The 22,552-nt window shown below is 52.3% G+C and overlaps 1 protein-coding gene across 1 annotated transcript in view; it reads right to left on the reverse strand.

Moving 5' to 3' along the window:
- Window positions 1-11,606: 11,606 nt before the first annotated feature.
- Window positions 11,607-22,552, reverse strand: part of LOC138732433 (DDB1- and CUL4-associated factor 11-like) — a 51,681-nt gene continuing 40,735 nt past the window's right edge. The window contains exons 6-8 of the mRNA XM_069879048.1: window positions 13,908-14,093; window positions 12,871-13,022; window positions 11,607-11,748 (exon numbers count right to left, since the gene is read on the reverse strand). Of these exons, the coding sequence (XP_069735149.1) occupies window positions 11,607-11,748; window positions 12,871-13,022; window positions 13,908-14,093 (480 nt within the window). The remainder of the gene's footprint in view (window positions 11,749-12,870; window positions 13,023-13,907; window positions 14,094-22,552) is intronic.

Below are 22,552 nucleotides of genomic sequence, written 5' to 3' on the forward strand. Positions count from 1 at the left end.
AGCAGGTGAGGAAGAGGACCCGGGTGCCAAATCAGCAGCTTTCCCAGCGTCTTTCAACCCGCTGGGAAACACCAACCATGTCGAGGGCAGGGAACCTCTACAGAGGAGTCGTGGCAAACAGAAAACGACACACAAAAAAGACGGTGTCTTGACTGCAAGAGGCGTTATCAACAAAACATTAATGCTTCCAAAAAGCAATCCTCAAAGTGGAGACGCTGTGCTGACCTTTGCTGTTTCTAGTACCTTCCACATCCTCTGGAGCTACCAAGAGCTCAGGCTGGGTCAGATCCTGGCAGTCCCAACATCCAGCACCACTACCACATCGCATCCACACTATCTCCAGGGGCACAAGGTTCAACCTCCCACCTCTCAGCCCTCCCCTAGACTAAACCTCTGCCACCTCTTCAAACGGCTCGACTGGAGTTACGCTGCCTGCGCTATCATGGTACCAGTACCTTGACCCAGAAAATCATCAGGCGACGAGCTCTCGGGGTACGAGCTCTCGGGGTACGAGCTCTCAGAGTATCTGGCCGCACTTGTTTGGTCGGCCCATGGCGGCGCTGCTTACAGATGCACCACGGGTACACGCAGCCAAACTTGGTGCGCCTACGAGCCATGGCTTCAACTGGCACCGAACCTTGCAGACGCACCAAAACCAGCCTGGCTGTCACGAGCACACCAACTGAGACTGTCTCTAACTGTCAGACTGTCTCCAACTGTCACTCTCCTCGTGTGCTACCTCGGGGTAGCACGGCAACGCCGTTACGTAACGGGCACTGGTACTCGGGGGGCGGGCACAGAACCCAACAACACCCAACAGGCATCGCAGGAGGCTCCACAGAGCCTACCTCACACCTCAAGTTTGCATTTCAGACACTCGCCATGCCCGTCTCCATCTCCCAAAACTCAACGCACAAGTGGTTCCAATTCCTCCGCCACCAGTCTAGAGAGTTCAAGCTGAGAAACAAGCACAGGCTAACAACCATCCTCATTCACGAGGAAACACTGCTCATCCTCCAGCGAGGAACATTTTCATCTGATCTATTTAAGGTGCAACTGGCTGTGCTGAGGTCAACACCCCAGCCTGAGCCCGCTGCCTTTTACAGCCCTCCAAAGGGCCAGCTCCAGGTCATACTCTATGGCCTCTCTTCCCATGGTGGTTTGGTTCTAAGGAGGTGGAAGAGGCTGAGAGGAAATTAAAGTTAAGATAAAACAAAAAATTCCTCCTGTACTGGATGAAGATGCTCCCAAAAGACAGACAGCAAACACCACACCGATGCACACAAAGGATTTCACCAGGGCAGTTTCAACAAGCGTGACTGACAACATCACCATTGAGATGCGTGCTTCCTTTTTGCCTTTTCCCCTTCCTTTTCTAAACTTGAGAAATCCACCAGCCTCCTTCGGTCCCTCAGCACATGCAAGACAATACACTGAGCCTGCAGTGGGACCACTCAGCACCCCTCAGTCACCTTCCTCGCGCTCATCCCTGTAGAAAACTAGCACCCCAGCACAGATACAGGCCAGGCTGCTCTGCCCTGCGACCAAGAGCTCAAGATTCCAAAACCTGACTTTTGGAATATGGTACAGGTTTGGTTTCAGGGTTACAAACACCTTCTGGAAACTCGGAGGACAAATCAATTTTGATATAAGCTACACGAAAGCAAAATTCCCTCCCTCAACTCCCCAAATCCTAGAATTGAACTTAGATCTGGCTTCACAACCAAGAGGCGATGCCTCATCGTCATTTCATTATCCATGGCCAGTACAGATGAAATTCTTGGTTGCCCAACTCTTCAGATAACTGCCCTCTGCTCAACAGTTTCAGTTCTGCACTGAGCGGGAGCCTCGCTGTTCTGACTTTTTCCAGTGGGTCAGAGTTTGACCAAAGACACTTTCTATTCCTCTAATCTCCTGTTAACACCCAGACCTCAGAAAGACCTGACAGTATCAATGCCGCATACAAAAGGAATACAGGAAAATTTCTAATGGCTTCAGCCACCACCTTCTAACTACCTGGTATTCCTGTAAACTTAAAGTCAGCCCTGTTAAACATTGCTCCTTTCCTCCACCAGACATTTACCCCACCAGTGCCTTTGGGGAGACCTTCTGTAAACCCAAGATACCGAGTTTTACTAGTGGAAACATGATGAAAAGCTTTCTCCCAGCAGCCATCCAGGGAATGGGAATCCCCCTGGCCAAACACAGCTCTGTAATTACACTATTAACATCTCAGGTCCCAGGACGTCCCCAAACTCCACTCTTGGGGATGCTCTTCAAACCAATTAACACTGACCTGTGCTTTGCTTGCAGGATGTGCCCTTACAGCACATTTTGTTCCCAACTTCTGATGATGGAGATCTGGTGGGGAGGGAAATGACACCCCCACCTTGATTGCCCCTTAGGAACAACGTGATAGGAGCATGTCCAGGCAGGATCTGCTTGAGCCGACCTCGGCTCTGGTCAGAGGGGGCTCCTATAAAGAAGGCCCAGGAGTTCAGATGCAAATTTAAGCACCTGAGAATAACCAAAACCTTATCAGTGCATTTTGGCCAAGACCTCATTTGCCATTTCCCAGCAGCCTGAGCAGAAATGCTTTGTGGCTACGAGCAGCCCTTGCAGGAAGCCATGGGGGCAATCAGTGACTCACCTGGCTCTGTTCCTCCGCACCCAGATCATGACACCACACATCCAGGTGTAAAACACATCCAGGAACAGAGAGAAAAGCCACCTGAGACCAAATCCACAGCCCTTCATGGTCACTGCCCTCAAGGCAGCTGTGCGGCCTCAAGCTGGGTGTCCAGCTTCCATCTGTCCCTGACCCTGAGGTGTCACCCAGAGTTCTCAGCCACCAAGGAGAAGAGGGGCTGGACCCCTTGGTGAAGCTGGGGCTGCTCCGATCCTGGCCAGCTCTGGCCAACCCTGCCAGACTCAGTACCCTCAAGCTGCCTGCGCGTCCTCTCGGCCACCCAGGGCTGCTCTCCCCTCCGCTGACCTGCAGCAAGGGCTGAGCACCCACAGCTCCTGCCGGTCGGGTGCCAACGTCTGCCAGAACGGCTCTGGCCAGAAACGGCACCGCTGGGGATGCGGCTGTGCTGGGGGCTCAGCTGGGACCACAACTGGTGGCAGCAGAGACTCTGCACCATCCCTGTGGCTCAGCAGCTCCTACAAGGCCTGACAGCGCGTGTCAGTGCAATGAGGCTCTGAACGATCCCTTCCTGCTGGAGGAGGCTCTGGCGTGTCCAGACGGGTCCCTATACCCTCCGCTTCCCGAGCCCTGGGCTTACAAGGGCTGCATACTCACCGATTGCTTTCTCCAGGTTTTGCCTTGTTATCCACATGCGGCAACACCCCAGACACACTCCAGCAAGGAAGACATTCTGCAGGAAAATGCAACAAAGACTGCTCTTCATGCAAATTCAAACAAAGACAATTAGATCTTTTAGTTCTGCATCAATTCGTTACCCGTCAAACACAAAAGATACTGCCACTCCGTCTTCCGCATTGTGACAACAGCAGTTTCAAAATTTCTTACTCTTAAATAAAGCTTAACTTATTGTTCATCAAAATAAAAGCAGTGTTCGGGGTTTTCTTTTTAAATCTTAAATATTTATATTTTTTTTTCCAGAAAAAAATAAGTGTTTCACAGAATAAGTTGTGGGTTGCCCATGTTGCTCAAACTGATACTAATTAGTATTTCAGCAGAGATGGAGAACACCGATGATAACAATTCCCTGGCAACAGATCGCATAATTAATTCACGTGACAAGTACCATTTCTAAATGCGTGCACAATCGGTTCTATAAAAAATGGACAGAGGTTATTGCAGAACTATACTAATGGCTTTTAGTAGGCATTTCCTCTTTCTTTTTTCCACTTTACAGTCCATAGTTAATTACCCACATTCAATTACTTACAATTAAGTTTCCAATTACTCTGGACACTCCTAAATGCTCCACATTCTAGAGGAAACATATTTTGTTAAAGCACAATGCTCCGTAATAGTCGTGCAAGAATAAACAATACAAGCAGGTATGCCAAAGTTTGCAACCCAAGTGTTCTCCAGCAGTAAATCAACCTGCTCGTCTCACAGAGACTGTGAGCACAGGCTGCTGAAAGGAAGAACGGCAAAGCCGTGAGCAGTGTCGGATCAATCTAAGACCAAATAGCTTAAGTTTCCACACAGTGTAAATCAAGATGAAGGGCTTTGAGATGCAAGTGGGTTTCACTTCAGGGAAGAATGATAGGCACACAGCTAATACTAGAAAAAAAAAAAACTAAAACCAAACACACAAAAAAACCCCAAACAAAATAACCCCAAACAATAAAAACTCACCAACCCCCATAAAACTACATAACTGAATCCAATTCACAGAAATATGTTTTGGAGGAGTAGTAAGGGTACTACTGTAAAAGAAAGGGATTGACAAAGACATTAATTGCCACATTGAAAGAATCTCCCCTCACATCATAAATTCACATTCTGGATTGCAAGGTCCAGAAGAACAGAATTGGAGTTTGCACTTGGGTAACGTTATCACGTTACCTCATTCAGACTTGCAGGTGTTAAGACTAGAAAAATTTTGGAGCCTTGTGACAAGAATTACAGAACAGAAGTAAGCAGAGCATCTCTAGGTGGGTATGGGAAGAAAGAAACGTCTCCATCCCATCTGGAGGCAGATTCTGCCAGGCATCATTCCAAATGACTGCACATGCAGGGGAGTGAAAATAAAATATTGTCCGATTAAGATCTGAGCTTCGGGACAGACCGAGATACAGAGATCTGATGGAAAGGTGGCAGAATCCCATGACGCTATTGAACTCTTTTGGTTTTTCTCAAACTAGCACCTTAAACATATGTGGTTGCTGGACAGCAGGACACGGCATTCAACTTCTTCTCTACAACCCTACCTCCCAAATCAGAGCCAAAAAGCCTAGAACCAGGGCAATAAAGCGTTACAACACAAAAAGCAATTTTCTACTCATTTTGTTTTTTAATTCAGTTTTGTCCTTTTCCAGCTAAGTTAGATTCCTTGGAGCAAAACCAGTAATGCTCTAAGAATAATCAGAAGAGAGTCCTGTAGTCCTGGCCATAGAGCTGTGTCAGTACACGAACAGGAGCCCAAGCGCTGCAAGTCCCCCAGCAGGCAGAGTGCTAACCCACGGTCCTAGGGTGGGAACAAGCATGTGTCGGGGTAGGGGCAGAGTTTAGGGCTAGTTTGTTTTCTTGTCAATATCTACACGGCTAAAATAACAGAAAAAACAACCCCAAGCACAAACAAACAAACAAACTAACAAAAAACCAAACAAAAGCCCACAAAAAGAATACCTGGAAACAGAACATCTGTTCCAGATTGAAATGTTCAAACCTGCGGTCATGTCCTAAAGTTATCGACAGGCCAGCCGTACAACACAGGTAGATCTTTACTGCCTTTTTGGCAGATGCTGCACTTACGTTCTTCTTAATTTGCACTTGTTACATAGTTCTGACAGCTAAATGCCATTGAAATCTTAAGAGACGTGCACCTTTACATTCTTTTCGCAAGCTTCAGCACAAGGCATAAACCCACCCTCTGCACATGTCCAAACAGCTGGGAACATCCACCCTGAGGAAGACTTTGCTAGCATAGATCCATGTTTAGTTTGAACGATCACAACCTCGAACATGGTTCAAGAAGATAAAAAGCCATTCCTGCCTCAACCTGCTTTCAGTGCAGTTCAGGTCACATTCAGGTTCATCGTGATGGCACCTGAAATCCTGCAGCTACTAAATATCGACAGAAGATGCTGCTGCCCTAAGTGTTCCATCAGAGGAGCAGATGAGTCCCAAGTCCTGACAGGACGTTACTGAAAGCAGACCGTATCAAAATACCCTCTAACCACCCGCATGCTCAAGCTCAGGAATGTCTGTGTGGCAGAAAAGATAAGCCAAGACAAACATCCCTTTTTGCGTCATATTTTAAGGCACATCTGATTATAAAAAAGCATACATTATTTAAGAAAAGGGAAAAAATACATGTGTATGCATACCTGCTGTCAAATACACAAACACAAGTAGAAATAAATGCTATGAGATATTTAGATCCAAATCACCCCTTTCCACTCACACTTTTTAAGCAATCGTGTTTTTCCCTCAGTTTGTACCCAATGCAACAGAGTCAGAAGTAAAATGCCATGATTGCCGTAACGTGGGTTTTGAAATACTGGAGCCAGCTCCTAGCCTTTCTCTGAGGAAACCCTTCTAGCGTCCTGGAGGTCCCAACTGGAAGCTGTGGATACTTTTGAAGAGGACAGGATGCCAGGCAATGGATAAAACACTGACATCTGTTCATCTAATTAATCCAACCCCCCTGACAGTAATCCAGATGGGCAGAACACAGAGTGATTTTGGGGGACAGGAGAATAAAAACCCTAGTACTCCTGAACCACAGATTTCAAACGGCTTTTAGCTTTGCTGCTTTTATACGAGTAAGCTGTTTCCTTATGAACCAGCTCGTTAGCAGGTCCCAGCTGCTCCATTAACCAGTACGGGGAGATTTGGTATCACCCTAAGAAAACAATAAACTGCTACAGAAAGAGCTTTCTGGACCAACGGAGCAGCCTCACTGGCCTCTTCCAGAAGGAAACCTACCTCTCAGACTTCTCCGCAGGAAGGTTTAAAGCATTACAAAGTTCACAGCAGAGTTGAATATGTACATAAATACACGTTCAGATGTATTCACTAAAGCAAGAAGAACTAAAAATAAGCTTACTACACAGTTGAGGCTGCAGTGGTCAGGCTCTGTTCTAAAAAGCAAAAAACCAGTTCCATCTGCAATGCCTTTGATAGTTCACTAATTGATGATCAAAAATGCATGTGCTTCAGCATCATTTTATGCTTTTATATGGATATCTTATTTCATTATAATTATCACAGACCATAGAAGTCTATCAGGGCCAATCATTTCTTAATGCAATTAAATTCCCAGGGGAACAATATGAAGTAGTTTATATTGGGGAAATCTAGGAGAGCTTATAACCAAATGGGAGCCTGCTAGTCTACTGCAATTATTCCAAACTAGAAAAGTAAAACGAACTGCATGAATTTTTAACAGATTTTCTGGAATACTTGAATTAAAACAATCAGTAGGTGTCAGAAGTTGCAATATGAGCTCATCTTCAGACTCCTCCTACATCCTCTAGCACTCACCTCTTCGGGGAAAGGATTATGCAGCCGCCTTCTCCTCCTGGATGAAATCCCCCACTCTCAGAAGAGCTCTCGGGACTATTCGTCTGCTTCCCAGTCCTGTTAACACAACACCTTTAACTCTTGCTCTTTCACAACGCCATGACAATTCCTATTAAAACAAGCCTTGAAAACCACTCCTCTACAACGCAAATAATTATTAGTTCTTTCACCCAAAGGTATTAACATGAAGATTGGAGCAGAGAAACAATAAGAAGTCTCTAGGGATGGATTCTATCTACATACATCTTACCCTGTTCTTTTAGTCATTTTTAGAACACCTCCAACCCGGAGCTGGTAAAACAAATTATTCTCTTTCCCATTCTTTCACTCTCTCTCTGCTGACATCCTGACGGTGATGCTTTTCTTCCTCTGCCCACACAAGAACCTTTCAGGCTTTAGTATGCTCTTTACCCCAAGACCTGCTTAAGAAAAGCGATACACAGCACGCTGATGGGGGCCAGAACGTGATTTATTTCCCATTTCATGGTTTCCCCCGAGGACCCAAGTAATCACTGTGAGAACATCTCGTCGCTGCCACTGTTTTAGTTCCATTTGCTCCCCCTCGTAAGAGCCATGTTTGATTTAACATCTTGCATTTATCCAAGATAATACTGAGGTGTTCTAAAAAATGTTGAATTTTGAGAAATAAATCTTCAGCACATCAATCTACATTGGGCAGCAGTTTGCACAGCTCTTTCCAAACAACACACAGTTCCACTATTCCTTACATCATTTGCTTGTCTAAGCATTTTGTAGTTCCATTGAATAAAGCCCAGTACCTGTTATGACGTACAAGGCTAACTTCATAAAGGAACTTCAAAGACAACTTAGTCCTAAAGAAGATATCTTACCTCTTCTTAACAAACACAGACCTAAGAAAATTGTCTGTAGAAGAAGAAAAGGCAGATTAAGGAAACACCAGCCAGCATTAGCTGAAGTGAATAGCCTCTTTCTCCAGGCACCTACGCCAAGTGCAGAAAGCAGCACACCTCTGCTGGGATATTTTCACCAGGGAAGATTTTATAGCAGGAGTTCAGGAGAGCAGGGGCAGACAGTGGGCACTTGGAGCCAGGAGAGCTTCGCTGCTGTCAGCTGCCAAGCGGGAACAGAGTAGGAGAATCACCAGAGAGACGGAGCAGAAAAAGGTTGGCTTCAATAGAACTCAGCCTTCTCTGATTGTTCCTATGAATTACAGAAGAGAAATATCATAACAGTAAATCATGACTGGCAGTGAACTATTTTCCTAAGTACACTGAAGAGCACAGAATATAAGAATTTCTTCTTGCATCAATATTCCACGGCAATAGCTTTTCTCCCGAGGCTTAGAGAAATCCTTCCTCCTCTAATCCTGTTTTCCAGTGACAACTTAACAACCGAAATGGCAACAATTACCCCTTTCTAGTGCTAATTCACAAATTGCCAAGATTTCGTGAGTGGCCCCCCCCCCGCCCCACAGATCCCCCCTGCCCCATAGATCCCCAGCCCCACGGATGCCCCCTAAGTGACCGCCCCCCCCCTTCTTAGACCTTCAGCCTCCTTCTCGCCTTCGTCTTCGCCTTCGATGCCTTCGTCACCTGCCGAGCCAAGATGGCACCCGCCGGGGGGCAGGGTGGGTGTGGGGGGGGATCTACGGGGCAGGGAGGGGTCTATGGGGCAGAGGGAGGGATCTATGGGGCAGAGGGAGGGATCTATGGGGCACAGAGAGGGGTCTATGGGGCACACCACCCCCTTTCTCCCCCCAGATGCCGACTCCTCCTGAGGCGACGGCCCTGCCCCACGGCGCTGCCCCATAACCAGCCACCCCCCACCCCCCCGCCCAGCCCCATAAGTGTGGGGCGAGCGTCAAGATCTCAAAGCTTCTCCGCGGTTGTGGTCTGTGTGGGGATCTATGGGGCTGGGGAGGGATCTATGGGGCAGAGGGAGGGATCTATGGGGCAGAGAGGGGGGATCTATGGGGCAGGGGGCTCGCAGGCCGCCGTCTGCCCCCCAATTAAGAGCCCGGGCGCCACTTGTGGGGCAGAGGCCTTTATTGGGGGACGCCTTCCTCCTCCTCCTCCTCCTCGTCCTCTTCTGCTTGGGGGCTGCGGTAGCCCCAGAGGCGCACGGTGCCGTCCCACTGTGGGGCAGAGCCAGAGGGCCTGCCCCACACATCCCAGCCCTGCCCCATAGATCCTCCCCCTGCCCCATAGGGACCCATAGAACCCAATAGAACCCAATGGGGACCCATAGAACTCAATAGGGACCCATAGAACCCAATGGGGACCCCAATAGGGACCCATAGAACCCAATAGGGACCCAATATAACCCAATGGGGCCCCCATAGAACCCAATGGGGCCCCCATAGAACCCAATGGCGACCCTAATAGGGACCCATAGAACCCAATGGGGCCCCCATAGAACCCAATGGGGACCCACAGAACCCAATGGGGACCCCACAGAACCCAATGGGGACCCCAATAGGGACCCATAGAACCCAATGGGGACCCATAGAGACCCCAATGGGGACCCTATAGAGCCCAATGAGGACACTATAGAGCACAATGGGGACCCACAGAACCCAATGGGGACCCTATAGAGCCCAATGGGGACCCCATAGAACCCAATGGGGACCCACAGAAACCAATGGGGACCCTATACAGCCCAATGGGGACCCATAGAAACCAATGGGGACCCATAGAAACCAATGGGGACCCAATAGAAACCAATGGGGACCCATAGAACCCAATAAGAACCAATAGAACCTAATGGGGAACCCATAGAACCCAATGGGGACTCAATGGGGACCCATAGAACCCAATGGGGACCCATAGAACCCAATGGGGACCCCATAGAGACCCCAATAGGAACCCCATAGAACCCAACGGGGACCCATAGAACACTATAGAACCCAATGGGGACCCACAGAAACCAATGGGGACCCTATAGAGCCCAATGGGGACCCTATAGAGCCCAATGGGGACCCATAGAAACCAATGGGGACCCCATAGAAACCAATGGGGACCCAATAGAAACCAATGGGGACCCATAAAACCCAATAAGAACCAATAGAACCTAATGGGGAACCCATAGAACCCAATGAGGACTCAATGGGGACCCATAGAACCCAATGGGGACCCCATAGAGACCCCAATAGGAACCCCATAGAACCCAACGGGGACCCATAGAACCCTATAGAACCCAATGGGGACCCAATAAAGACCCATAGAACCCAATGGGGACCCAATACAACCCAATGGGGACCTATAGAACCCAATGGGGACCTATAGAACCCAATGGGGACCTATAGAACCCAACGGAAAGCACCGGAAGCTGACGGGGCCCCCTGGCTGCCCCATAGCTGCCCCATGGCGCCCCCCCAGGTGCGCACCGAGGCGCTGGCGAGGCGCCAGGGCTGGGGTCCCCAGCAGACGTCGCGCACGCAGCCGCGGTGCCGGCTGAGCCGCCGCAGCACCCGCCCCGTCAGCACGTCGTACACTGCGGGGGGGGGGGCCGGGGGGGGAACGAGGGGGTCAGGGGTTGCCCTCTGCCCTATAGATCTACCCCCCGGACCCATAGAGACCCACCCGGACCCATAGACCCCTCTTCTGCCCCATAGATCCCTCCCTCTGCCCCACAGATCCCTCTTCTGCCCCATAGATCCCTCCCTCTGCCCCACAGACCCCTCTCTGACCCATAGATCCAATCTGTGACCCATAGACCCCTCTCTCTGCCCCACAGATCCCTCTCTCTGCCCCGTAGATCCCTCTCTCTGCCCCGTAGATCCCTCTCTCTGCCCCGTAGACCCCTCTCTCTGCCCCGTAGACCCCTCCCTCTGCCCCACAGACCCCTCCCTCTGCCCCACAGACCCCTCCCTCTGCCCCATAGATCCCTCCTTGTGCCCCATAGACCCTCTCTCTGCCCCATAGACCCCTCCTTGTGCCCCATAGACCCTCTCTCTGCCCCATAGATCCCTCCCTCTGCCCCACAGACCCCTCCCTCTGCCCCACAGACCCCTCCCTGCCCCATAGATCCCTCCCTCTGCCCCATAGACCCCTCCCTCTGCCCCACAGATCCCTCCCTCTGCCCCACAGATCCCTCCCTCTGCCCCATAGACCCCTCCCTGCCCCATAGATCCCTCTCTCTGCCCCACAGACCTCTCTCTCTGCCCCACAGACCCCTCTCTCTGCCCCATAGATCCATCCTTGTGCCCCATAGATTCAATCTCTGCCCCATAGATTCCTCCCTCTGCCCCATAGACCCCTCCCTCTGCCCCATAGACCCTCCCTCTGCCCCATAGATCCCTTCCTCTGCCCCATAGATCCCCCCTCACCCCCTTTTCCCACGCTTTCCCCTTCCGGCCCCCGTCGCTCCCCGATGACGTCAACCCCCCCCGCGTCGCTCACCGATGACGCCTCCCGAGGCGCACCCCGCCCCCAGCGCGCGCCCCCCGGCGGGCGCCAGGCGGCAGCGCAGCAGCGTGTGCAGCACCACGTGACCCCGGAACGTCTGCAGCGACGGGTCCCCCGGAAGCGCCGCCGCCGCTGGGGGGTGACGTCATCACGTAAAAAAGGGGGCGTGGCCACCATGGCAACAAAAAGGGCGGGAAAGGCGAGGCGGGAAATGGAGCGTGAGGAGAGGGGGCGTTAATTAAAGGTAATTAAAGGTAATTAAAGGGGAATGGGGCGGTTGTTGAGGTAATTAAAGGGGTAAATAGGGGGATAGAGGCGGGATATGGGGTAATTAGGGGTGATTAAGGGCGAATTGAGAGGTTATGGGGGTAATTGGGGGGGAAAGGGGTAGTGAAGGTTTAATGAAGGGCTAATTACTGGGAAATTGAGAGGTTATTGGGGTAATTAAGGGGTTAGGAGACTCATTAAGGGATTAGGGGAGTCATTAAGGGTAATTAACGGCGGATTAAGGGCGAATTCAGAGGTTATGGGGGTAATTAAGGTGTCATCGGGGTAAATAGGGGTGAATCCCAGTCCCCCCTTTCCCCCTCCCAGTTCATCCCAGTTCCCCCTTTCCCCTCCCCAGTGACTCCTTTCCCCCTCCCAGTGCCTCCCAGTGCCTCCCAATCCCCGCCCAGTGCCTCCCAGTCCCCTTCCCAGTGCCTCCCAGTCCCCTTCCCAGTGCCTCCCAGTCCCCCCATTCCCCCTCCCAGTCCCCCCATTCCCCCTCCCAGTCCCCCCATTCCCCCTCATTCCCCCCCAGTCCCCTCTTTCCCCCTCCCAGTTCTTCCCAATCCCCTCCCAGTTCTTCCCAATCCCCTCCCAGTTCTTCCCAATCCCCTCCCAGTCCCCCCTTTCCCCCTCCCAGTTCATCCCAGTCCCCCCCAATCCCCTCCCAGTCCCCTCCCAGTTCATCCCAGTCCCCTCTTTCCCTCTCCCAGTTCATCCCAGTCCCTCCCAGTCCCCCCTTTCCCCCTCCCAGTTCATCCCAATCCCCCCCAATCCCCTCCCAGTGCCTCCCAATCCCCTCCCAGTTCATCCCAGTCCCCCCTTTCCCCCTCCCAGTGCCTCCCAATCCCCTCCCAGTTCAACCCAGTCCCCCCCAATCCCCTCCCAGTGCCTCCCAATCCCCCCTTTCCCCCTCCCAGTTCATCCCAGTGCCCCCCAATCCCCTCCCAGTGCCTCCCAATCCCTCCCAGTGCTCCCAGTGCGTACGGGGGGGGCGCCTCCTCCCAGCGATAGTCCCAGCTCTGGGTGGCCACAGCCCTCCTGGCGGCGGCCACGGCCCCGTCCCCCGCCGGGCGCCTCAGGTCCCACAGCTTCGCCGTCTGGTCCTTGGAGTTGGACACCAGGTGCCGCCCGTCGCCCTTGGTGGGGGGGGACACAAACCAGTATAAACCAGTACAAACCAGTATAAACCCCCTTCACCCCACCCCCCAGGCCCCAAATCCCAGTCCCGAGCTCCCAGTTGCCTCCCCGAGGCCCCTGAAAACCATCCCACCCCCGCTCCTCCCACCCCAGTTGCCTCCCAGTAGCTCCCAGTTCAGCCCAGTCCCCTCGCTCCCCCGGCCCAGTGCCTCCCAGTCCCTCCATACCCCCTCCCAGTGCCCCCAGTTCCCCTCCCAGTTCATCCCAGCACCCTCCTAGGGCCCCCAGTTGCCCCCTCCCCCCCTCCCATTCCCCCTCCCAGTGGCCGCATTCCCCCTCCCAGTGCCCCCATTCCCCTCCCAGTCCCCCCAGTTCTCCTCCCAGTGCCCCTCCCAGTGCTCCCAGTGCCCCTCCCAGTGCCCCCCAATCCCCTCCCAGTGACCCCAGTCCCTCCCAGTGCCCCCAATCCCCCTCCCAGTCCCTCCCAGTGCCCCCCAGTCCCTCCCAGCGCTCCCTGTGCCCCTCCCAGTCCCCTCCCAGTCCCCCTCCCAGTCCCCTCCCAGTCCCCCTCCCAGTGTCCTCCTTCCCCCTCCCAGTGCCCCCCAATCCCCTCCCAGTGCCACTCCCAGTGCTCCCAGTCCCCCCCAGTGCTCCCCAATCCCCTCCCATTCCCCCTCCCAGTGCCCCCATTCCCCCTCCCAGTCCCTCCCAGTGCCCCTCCCAGTGCTCCCAGTGCCCCCATTTCCCCTCCCAATCCTCCTCCCAGTGCCCCCCAATCCTCCTCCCAGTGCCCCCCAATCCCCTCCCAGTGCCACTCCCAGTGCTCCCAGTCCCCCCCAGTGCTCCCCAATCCCCTCCCAGTCCCTCCCAGTGCCCCCCCTCACCGGGCTGTGGATGAAGGTGACCCCCCCACGGTGCCCGGCCAGGCGGCAGACGGGGCGGTGGCCGCGGTGGCCAAGGCTCCGTCGGTCCCAGAGCCGCACCAGCCCGTCGTCCCCCCCGCTCAGCACCAGCTGCCCCCCTGCGTCCGCCAGCGCCACCGCGTTCACGTCCGCCTCGTGCACCTCCACCTGACCCCCCCAGTAAGCACCAGTTCACACCAGTTCACCCCAGTCCCCCATAACTACCTCCCAGTCACCCCCAGTCCCCCTCCCAGTGCTCCCAGTAGCTCCTACAGCATCTCCCAAGCTTCTGAAGACCATCCCACCACGGGTTCCTCCTCCCTATCTCCCTCCCAGTAGCTCCCAGTTGCTCCCAGTTCACCCCAGTCCACCCCAGTGCCCCATAACTACCTCCCAGTCCCCCTCCCAGTGCTCCCAGTTCCCCCCCCGGCATCTCCAGACCTTCTGGCCACCATCCCAGTTCCACCATCTCCACATTCTTTGCGTCTTCTCCCCCCCCGAATTCCCAGATTTTGCTTCAAAATTCACCGTTTTCTCCCCGAATTCCCTGATTTCCCCTCCAAATTCCCCATTTCCCCTCCAAATTCCCCATTTCCCCCCCAAATTTCCCCATTTCCCCCCCAAATTCCCCAATTTCCCCCCCAAATTCCCCAATTTCCCCCCCAAATTCCCCAATTTCCCCCCCAAATTCCCCAATTTCCCCCCAAATTCCCCAATTTCCCCCCAAATTTCCCAATTTCCCCACAAATTTCCCCATTTTCTCCCCCAAATCCACATTTCCCCCCCAATCTCCCCATTTCCCCCCCAAATCTCCCCATTTCCCCCCCAAATTTCCCCATTTTCCCCCAAATTTCCCAATTTCCCCACAAATTTCCCCATTTTCTCCCCAAAATCCCCATTTTCCTCGCAAATTCCCCAATTTTCCCTCCAATTTCCCCATTTTCCCCCCAATTTCCCCATTTTCCCCCCAAATTTCCCCATTTTCCCCCCAAATTTCCCCATTTTCCCCCCAAATTTCCCCATTTTCTCCCCCAGATTTCCCCATTTTTCCAAATTCCCCATTTTTCTCCCCAAATTTCCCCATTTCCCCCCAAATTTCCCCATTTCCCCCCAAATTTTCCCCAATTTCATCCCAAATTCCCAAATTTTCCCCCTCAAATATCCCCATTTTCCACCCAAATTCCCCATTTTCCACCCAACTTCCCATTTTCATCCCAAACTCCCCAAATTTCCCCCAAATTCCTCAATTTCCCCCCCAAAACTCCCCAAATTTCCCCCCAATTTTGCAATTTTCCCCCTAATTCCCCAAATTTTTCTTGCCAAACCAGAAGGATGGATGCTGACAGGGTTATGGGGGGTCCTGAAAGAGCAAGGTTGTCTTTGAGTTTTTGTTGCGGCGAATGAAGCAAACGGGGGCAGCTTGTATGAAAGTTTTGGAATTCCCACCCCAGAAAGTCCTTAGTTTGTTTTGGCCTGAAGGAGAAACCTCATCCCTTCTCTGGGCAACTTCTTTTCATCTGGCTGTGGAATGGGAATTGTTTTACTCTTGCTATTTTGCACTCTTTGGAAAACGCTTTTGCTTCTCCAGCTGTGTTTCACTTGGGTTCCTCTCTGCTTTCAAGCCTTAAAGTGTCTTGGCAATGGCAGGAAGGGGTATAACCGACTGCAGCCAAATTCCTGATCCAGGTTTAACTTCCAAAGGTGTTCTCGTCTTGGATCTAAACCCATCTAAAATGGGTTTAACGAAACTGGATTTTGTGGGGAGGGGAGAAGGGTGAGGCTGCAGGGTTTGGCTGGTGCAGAAGGAGCCCTCCTGTGCATATCCCCAGCAGCGAGGGGTATTTCTGTGTTTGCTTGCCTCTTCCTTTCTTAAGCCAGGTAGGTTCTGAATTTGGGTACTCAGGAGGCTGTTGGGGGAGCACCGTTTGGATCCTCCATTCTTCCAAAGTGGCCACTTCAGCTTGTGTGCTCTTGGAGTGGAATAAAGTTGAGCTCTGTCAGCTGCGTGCCCTGACCTGGAAATAATCGCTGCAACAGGCAGAAACACAGCAGAGAGCTGAGAGTGCTGCCGAGGGAGGGGCAGCCCAGGAAAGGAACCCTTTCTTGATATTATTTGAGCTCAAAACTGATCATTCTGGCTATCTGTTTTGGGAGAGGGGAAAAGAACCTTTTCGAGTTGAACTTGCTGGTCACTTCAGGCTCCTTGTAACTATTTTTTATTTCCGTTTTCCATGTCGGAATGCTTCTGTTTGGTTTGCATTTTGCCTTTTGAGCTTGTCTTATTGCTTGCCTGGAGAGGGAGTAGAGCTGTGTGCATTTCAGAGCAGGGTGGCTGCACGCTGGGTGCCCGGGCATCACCAGGGATGTGCAGAGAAATGCCCTGGGGAGCCCAGGACCTGGAACACTGGGATTAGCAGGATCAGTGAATGGTGTTTTATGCTGATAGGAAGGTGTTTATCCCAAATTATGCCAATATTGGGAGTTGGAAATATTTTCTTCCTGGCCAAGGCTTCTCTGCCAGCGCTTTTCATTGTATGTGCAATACTGACCATCACTTCTGTTTGGTTGCTTGGGAAGGCTGTGTGTGTGTTTGTTTTAATTCTTAATTTTACTAATAATTTCTCCAGTGGCGAAGGGCTCGGATTGCCGCTTGCAAAATGACCCTCACCTTCCAGCCACCCCATTGATGTGTTTCACACTGCAACCTGCTTCTCTGGGTTGCGCAGCTATTTGTCCATGTGGCAATTTTCTCTCCTCCCGCCCCTTCGTCTGGGTTTGAACGGAGCTTAATCCGCCCCGGTGCTCCAGGAGGAAACTCCCCAGCCCGTGCTGCAGCTCCTGAGCCCAATCCAGGCTGCGCGGAGCCCTCTGCCTCCGATCAGCATCCCTTTCGAGATGATGCCGCGTGGAGCTGCCGATGCAGCCTCGCAGGAGCCTGTGCCGGCAGCGCGTTGCGCTGCGCTCGATGCCGGGCTCGATTCCTGTTTCTATTCTGGTCTCGAGCTGCTCAGCTCTGCTTCCTGCCTGCACGCCTCGCACAGATTCCCCTAACCCCCAGCCTTTCGTTTCCTTAGGAGCGATGTCTGATACGGAGACTACTGAAAAAGAAGACGGCGACCTCCGTGTGGAGGTGGGCAGCAGGGACGCCTGGCAGCTTGCTCGGGAGAGGACTGGCTCGTTTTCTTTTGAGCCTGGCCGGCGTGAGAAGGCGGGTCAGTGTTTAATCAGGGAATTGCTGTAGGGTGACCAGTTCTGGTCTGGGATCCTGAACAATAGCCGTGTGCCCCGTCACACGCATCCCCTGCGCTGCCGCAGCCTGGGAATACGGAGCCACTCCCTGCGCCGTGGCTGCTGAAGCACGCACCTCACTGGTGACCCTCGCTCTTGAGCAGCTCGTTGTTGTAGAGCAGGGAAATCAGTTTGGCCCTTCCTTTTTGCTGCGGACTTGGTGTCATTGGAGACACTTGAAATGGTGCGGAAGCCTCTTGTCAGTCTGTCGGGCACACTAACCTCGACCTCTTCCCTTTCCATTCAAACTTAACCTGCCAGAGGTCCTGCACCATGTGAGGGAGGGAAAGCCCGTGGTGGTGTGACCTTCAGCTACTGCGTGGGGCAGTCGCAGGGGAAAACAAAGGTGTTTAACTTCAGCTGACAGCACTTCATGTGTGTTAAACGCTGCCACACCTGAGCTTTTGGTTCATGGGAATCATTTTCCTTTTGGCGGGCTGGATTGACTCGTCTTGGAGACGTGCACGATCATAAATGCCCTGGAGAAAACTGCTTCCACATGAAGCTCAAATGTGGGACGTGGCAGGGGCCCAGGGCTTGGCTGCTCCGCTCCCTCCTGCAGCGGCTGCGCGGCTCGGATGGGCCGGTGCCTGCGCCCTTGTGGGTCCAAAGTTCATGCCGTGATTTCAAACAAGGCCGGGTAATTGGAGGAGCTGTGTCACTGGGTTTGGTTATGGTTTTGAATAGGATTTTACATGAGAAAATAGAAATGTGTATTGAAAGGAGAAGGGAGCAAGCGGGGCGAAAAAGGAGAAGGGGGAGAAGGGGGCGAAAAAGGAGAAGGGGGAGAAGGGGGCAACTTTTAGGGATTGACTGTTCTGGCACCCTGGCCCAAGGGGTAGCGCTGGGCATACATCAATGTCTGGCATGGGCCAGGTTTCCATGGTTATGCTACCCCTTCCTCTGCGCTGAGGAAGGGTGAAAGGAGAATTCCCTCAGTTCTTTCCTAATGTGTTTGCAGTTTCTCCATGCTCCCTGGGTCAGCAGGTGCATTTTTGCAAGCAGATCCTTGCACACAAATGGTTTTTTCCAGAGCCACCCCAGCTGGCAGTGTCCAGGGTCTCAGCTGTAGCCCCTCAGCTTGCTCCATCACTGCATCCCTGCTTTGGGAGGACTTTGGAAAGGAGCTGCCAGCTTTCAGCTCTCTCCCTAGCAGCTTTTTCCAGCGAAAGGACTGCCCGAGCCATCAGGCAGGAGCACTTGGGCCCAGTCTGGGCTGTGCAGAGCCCTCTGCCACTGCCACCAGTTAATTTCTGGTACCTTCGAAACCTTATTCTCTCCTAAAATCTTTCCTCCTTCTGCTTATTTCAGGAATTCTGTCACTCGGTTGTTTCAAAGAGGCAGGTAACAATACCAAAAGCTGAATTGTCTCAAAATCCCAAGCGTTGCACTGAGCAGACGCCTGTCTAAGTTTGTGATTATTCAGCCTCTTGCCTTTGCTCCGGTACTTTGCCCACCCAAGCTGCTGTGGTTGGCATGGTGGCACCATCACATGCCGAGATAACTCAACGCTTTGGAGTCTAAATTGAACATGTTGGAGATGAAAGTGCCTTCCAGAGGAAGCACTGCTGGGGAGTTGGAAGATCCTTATGGCTGGCAGAAAGAGGGGAGCTTCCTGCCTCTTGGGTGATGTAGCATTGCGAAGGGGCTGGAGTTTGTCCTCAGAGTGAAGCGGGGTACTTAAAAACCTTTAGAAGGAAGAGAAAAGCTCTTTAATAAATAAGTGACTGTAGTCTGTCGTCTCAGACCCACGCTAGTCCCTCACAGGCACTTTCCTTTCCAAGGCCTGATACCTGAGCAGCCTTCCTGATGGATGCGATCGACTCTTTGATCCTGTTCTCCTCAGGTGTCCCTACCACGCTCCCAAAAAGCGGTGCTACTGAGGGCACCCAGAGAGTGCAGGGATAGGACAAGGGGGAATGGTTTTCAGCTGGACGAGGGAAAACTGAGGTGAGATCTTAGGAAGAAATATTTTCCTGTGAGGGTGGGGAGGCCCTGGCCCAGGTTATCTGGATAAGTGGTTGCTGCCCCATCCCTGGAGGGGTTCAAGGCCAGGTTGGATGGGGCTTGGAGCCCCTAATCCAGTGGGAGGTGTCCCTGCCCGTGGCAGGGGTTGGAACTGGATGGGCTTTGAGTTCCCTTCCGACCCAAACTATCCCATGACTCTGTGCTGCTGTGATGTTGCTGCTCATTGTGCCTTGGGTCTTCCCTGCCTCTTCCCTGCAACTTAGTTTAGGGTCAGCGTTCCTGTTGAAGCCTCAGGGTTTACCCTTTCAGGTGCCAACACCACTGCTTGGTGGGCAGGCCAACATTTGGAATCGTAGAATGCTTTGGATTGGAAGGGACCTTGACAGGTCATCTAGTTTACATCTAGTTTACGCCCCTTCAGAAGCTCCTGCTTGGAACACTGAGTTGCATCTGTATTTAGATAACCCTAGGAGTGCTTTTTAGAAGCCAGGCATCTTTCAGAGGGTTAATGATAACTCTTTTCTGGGGAGTTTTGCTGCTGCATCTCCCAGGGTCCTGCAGAAGACCTCGGCGCTCCATGTTCTCCAAGTGGGAACGCCAGCCTTCCACAGGCTGGATTTTCCCTTCAGCGACATCTTGTTCTGTGGATGAATCACGTTGCTCCGTCTGTGCTTAGTGCTGCAACCACAGCGCTTGAATCTCTCCTCTGCACAGAGCGAGAGTACAGAATCTTTCAGTGTTCGGAGCGGGAGGAGAGCCCCCTTCCCCCACCTTTTTATTTTAAATTTTATTTGGAGGGGAAGCGATGGAGGAGAGCGGCACAGGGCAGGAGCAGGAGATGTGATTAAAGCTTGTGCCGAGCGGATCTGTGGGAGTGGAGTATCGACCTCTGAAAAATCAATGGCTGCTGCGGTAGCAGAGCTGGCTGTTCTGCAAGGTCTCCTCTTGCAGGAAGGTAGTAACGCCAGCAGCGCTTCCTTCTGCCGTCCTCCCTTTTCATCCTGTACCTGCTTTCTGCCAAGCAACCAGACTCATCTCGGTTTACTGAGATGGGTTAGAACAGCAGCTTATTTTTGCAGTCAGAGTGAAATTTCTGGTGTGCCGCTCGGCCCCTCCTCCCAGCAGCCTCCTTCCCAAACGCTCTTTTTCCTGCAGTGCAGCTACAGCCGGGAGCTTCCACCAGTTTATCTGAAGCCAGCCTAGAAGAATGAGCTTCTTGGCTTCTTTTTTTTAGCAAGGAAGCTGCACGAATCTCTCTCGCACGTTCTAGTCCCTATCTTAGGTGTGTAACTGTCAATGCTGCTGCCTGCAAGGCGCTTCAAATCCTCGTCAGGGAAGGAAACATGGGCTCTACTGAGCAGAGTCTGCAGCCTTGATAGTGTTACCTTGCTGATGTTTGTTTTAGTGGGTGGGTGTTTTTTCCCCTTCAAGTAGTAAAAGTTGAGTGCTTGCTTCCTTTACCAAAGGGCTGCTGGGATGAGTAAGTGGCGCGTAATGGGTTCTGAGTGTTGTTACGCGTGTTGGGTTTTGTAACCAGGATCTTGGGTTTCCCTCCAGAAGAGCTCGGTGCAGAACCCAGGACCTCTGGTTTGTAGTTATTCACGTGTGGTCGTTGCTCAGGTCAGAGCTCGAACTTCCAGTGGTGTATCTGAGGGACTAAACCCCCTGATTTTACAGCATTAAATCCCTATTGTCCTTCCAACTGTCGATCCTGTCCTGTTTGGAATGGGAGGTGCAAGAGAAGAGGCAAAGCTATGAACGTATATGTTATTTCATAAAGCACAGAAGTGTCCTGTGCAGCAGTGATCTCCTTCCTCAGCACAAGAAGCACATGGGTCTATTAGAGTGAGTCCAGAGGAAGCCATGGAGATGATCCGAGGGCTGGAGAGCCTGCCGTACAAGGACAGCCTGGGAGAGTTCGGGTTGTTCAGCCTGGAGGAGAGAAAGCTTTGGGGAGACCTTAGAGCGGCTTCCAGCGCTGAAAGGAGCTCCAGGGAAGCTAGGGAGGGTCTCTTGATCACGGAGGGCAGGGATAGGATGAGGGGGAAGAGTTTTGGGCTGCAAGAGGGGAGATTGAGATGAGATCTCAGAAAGAAATGTTTTGCTGTGAGGGTGGGGAGGCCCTGGCCCAGGTTATCTGGATAAGTGGTTGCTGCCCCATCCCTGGAGGGGTTCGAGGCCAGGCTGGATGGGACTTGGAGCCCCTGATCCAGTGGGAGGTGTCCCTGCCCGTGGCAGGGGTTGAACTGGATGGGCTTTGAAGTCCCTTCCAACTCGAAGCATTCCATGATCTGTGGAAATGTCAGGTCAGCTTTGCCAGGTGCTGCCTTGGATGAGAAGTTTGGTGCGGACAGAGCATGGCAAGATCTCCAGGTCTCTTTGTGTTTATCTCTAAAGTGTTTTGTGAAGCATGAGATGCAAGATTCTGTTTTCTGTGCCTTAGAAGGAGAAACAAGTCTACCCGTTTCCCCAAAATTGCTGCCAGTCAGCTGTGTAATTTGTGATAGAGGAGATTGAGGTATTTTGGGTGTGGAAATAAAGGGGAAGGAAAGGACAAGCTTGTGATTTCCAAGTGTTGATAGTTCTTGAATTAAGTGGAAAAGAAACTGCAGTGAAAATGAAATTGTAATAGAAAGTAGGTGTTTCGATTAGTCAGAGGCAATGAAGCAGCTTTTTTCCCTTTCAGAAAGAATGAGGGAATAAATTTAGCTATTGTTCTCTGGTTTTGCTTGTGAGCGCCTGTATGGAAACAACCGGCCTTATGGAATTTCTAAGCTCTGCCGCATGCTCGTCTCCTGATCATCATTTCCTTGAGTGCTATCTAGTGATCTGACGGCGTCGTCCGGCTCCTTCCCTCGCCATCCACTCTTAGGCTGGAGATCATAGAATCCTAGAATCTACAGGTTGGAAGAGACCCACCGGATGATGGAGTCCAACCATTCCCATCAATCACTAAACCATGTCCCTCAGCACCTTGTCCACCCGTCCCTTAAACCCCTCCAGGGAAGGTGACTCAACCCCCTCCCTGGGCAGCCTCTGCCAGTGCCCAGTGACCCTTTCTGTGAAAATGTCCAGCCTGACCCTCCCCTGGTGGAGCTTGAGGCCATTCCCTCTCATCCTGTCCCCTGTCTCTTGGGAGAAGAGCCCAGCTCCCTCCTCTCCACAACCTCCTTTCAGGTAGTTGGAGAGAGCAATGAGGTCTCCCCTCAGCCTCCTCTTCTCCAATGAGCAGGGAAGGCTGCAAACCCCAGCGAGGAGATCCCTTTGCTTTCTGGTCAGTCTTCCCACTGTTGAGGCTCGGTGGGCTGGGCTGGAGCGGAGCCTTCAATCCCTTCTCCTCGAAGGTTTTGATGTGAAGTATTTCTTGTTGT

Source organism: Phaenicophaeus curvirostris, chromosome 31, assembly GCF_032191515.1.
Source record: "Phaenicophaeus curvirostris isolate KB17595 chromosome 31, BPBGC_Pcur_1.0, whole genome shotgun sequence".
NCBI lineage: Eukaryota > Metazoa > Chordata > Aves > Cuculiformes > Cuculidae > Phaenicophaeus > Phaenicophaeus curvirostris.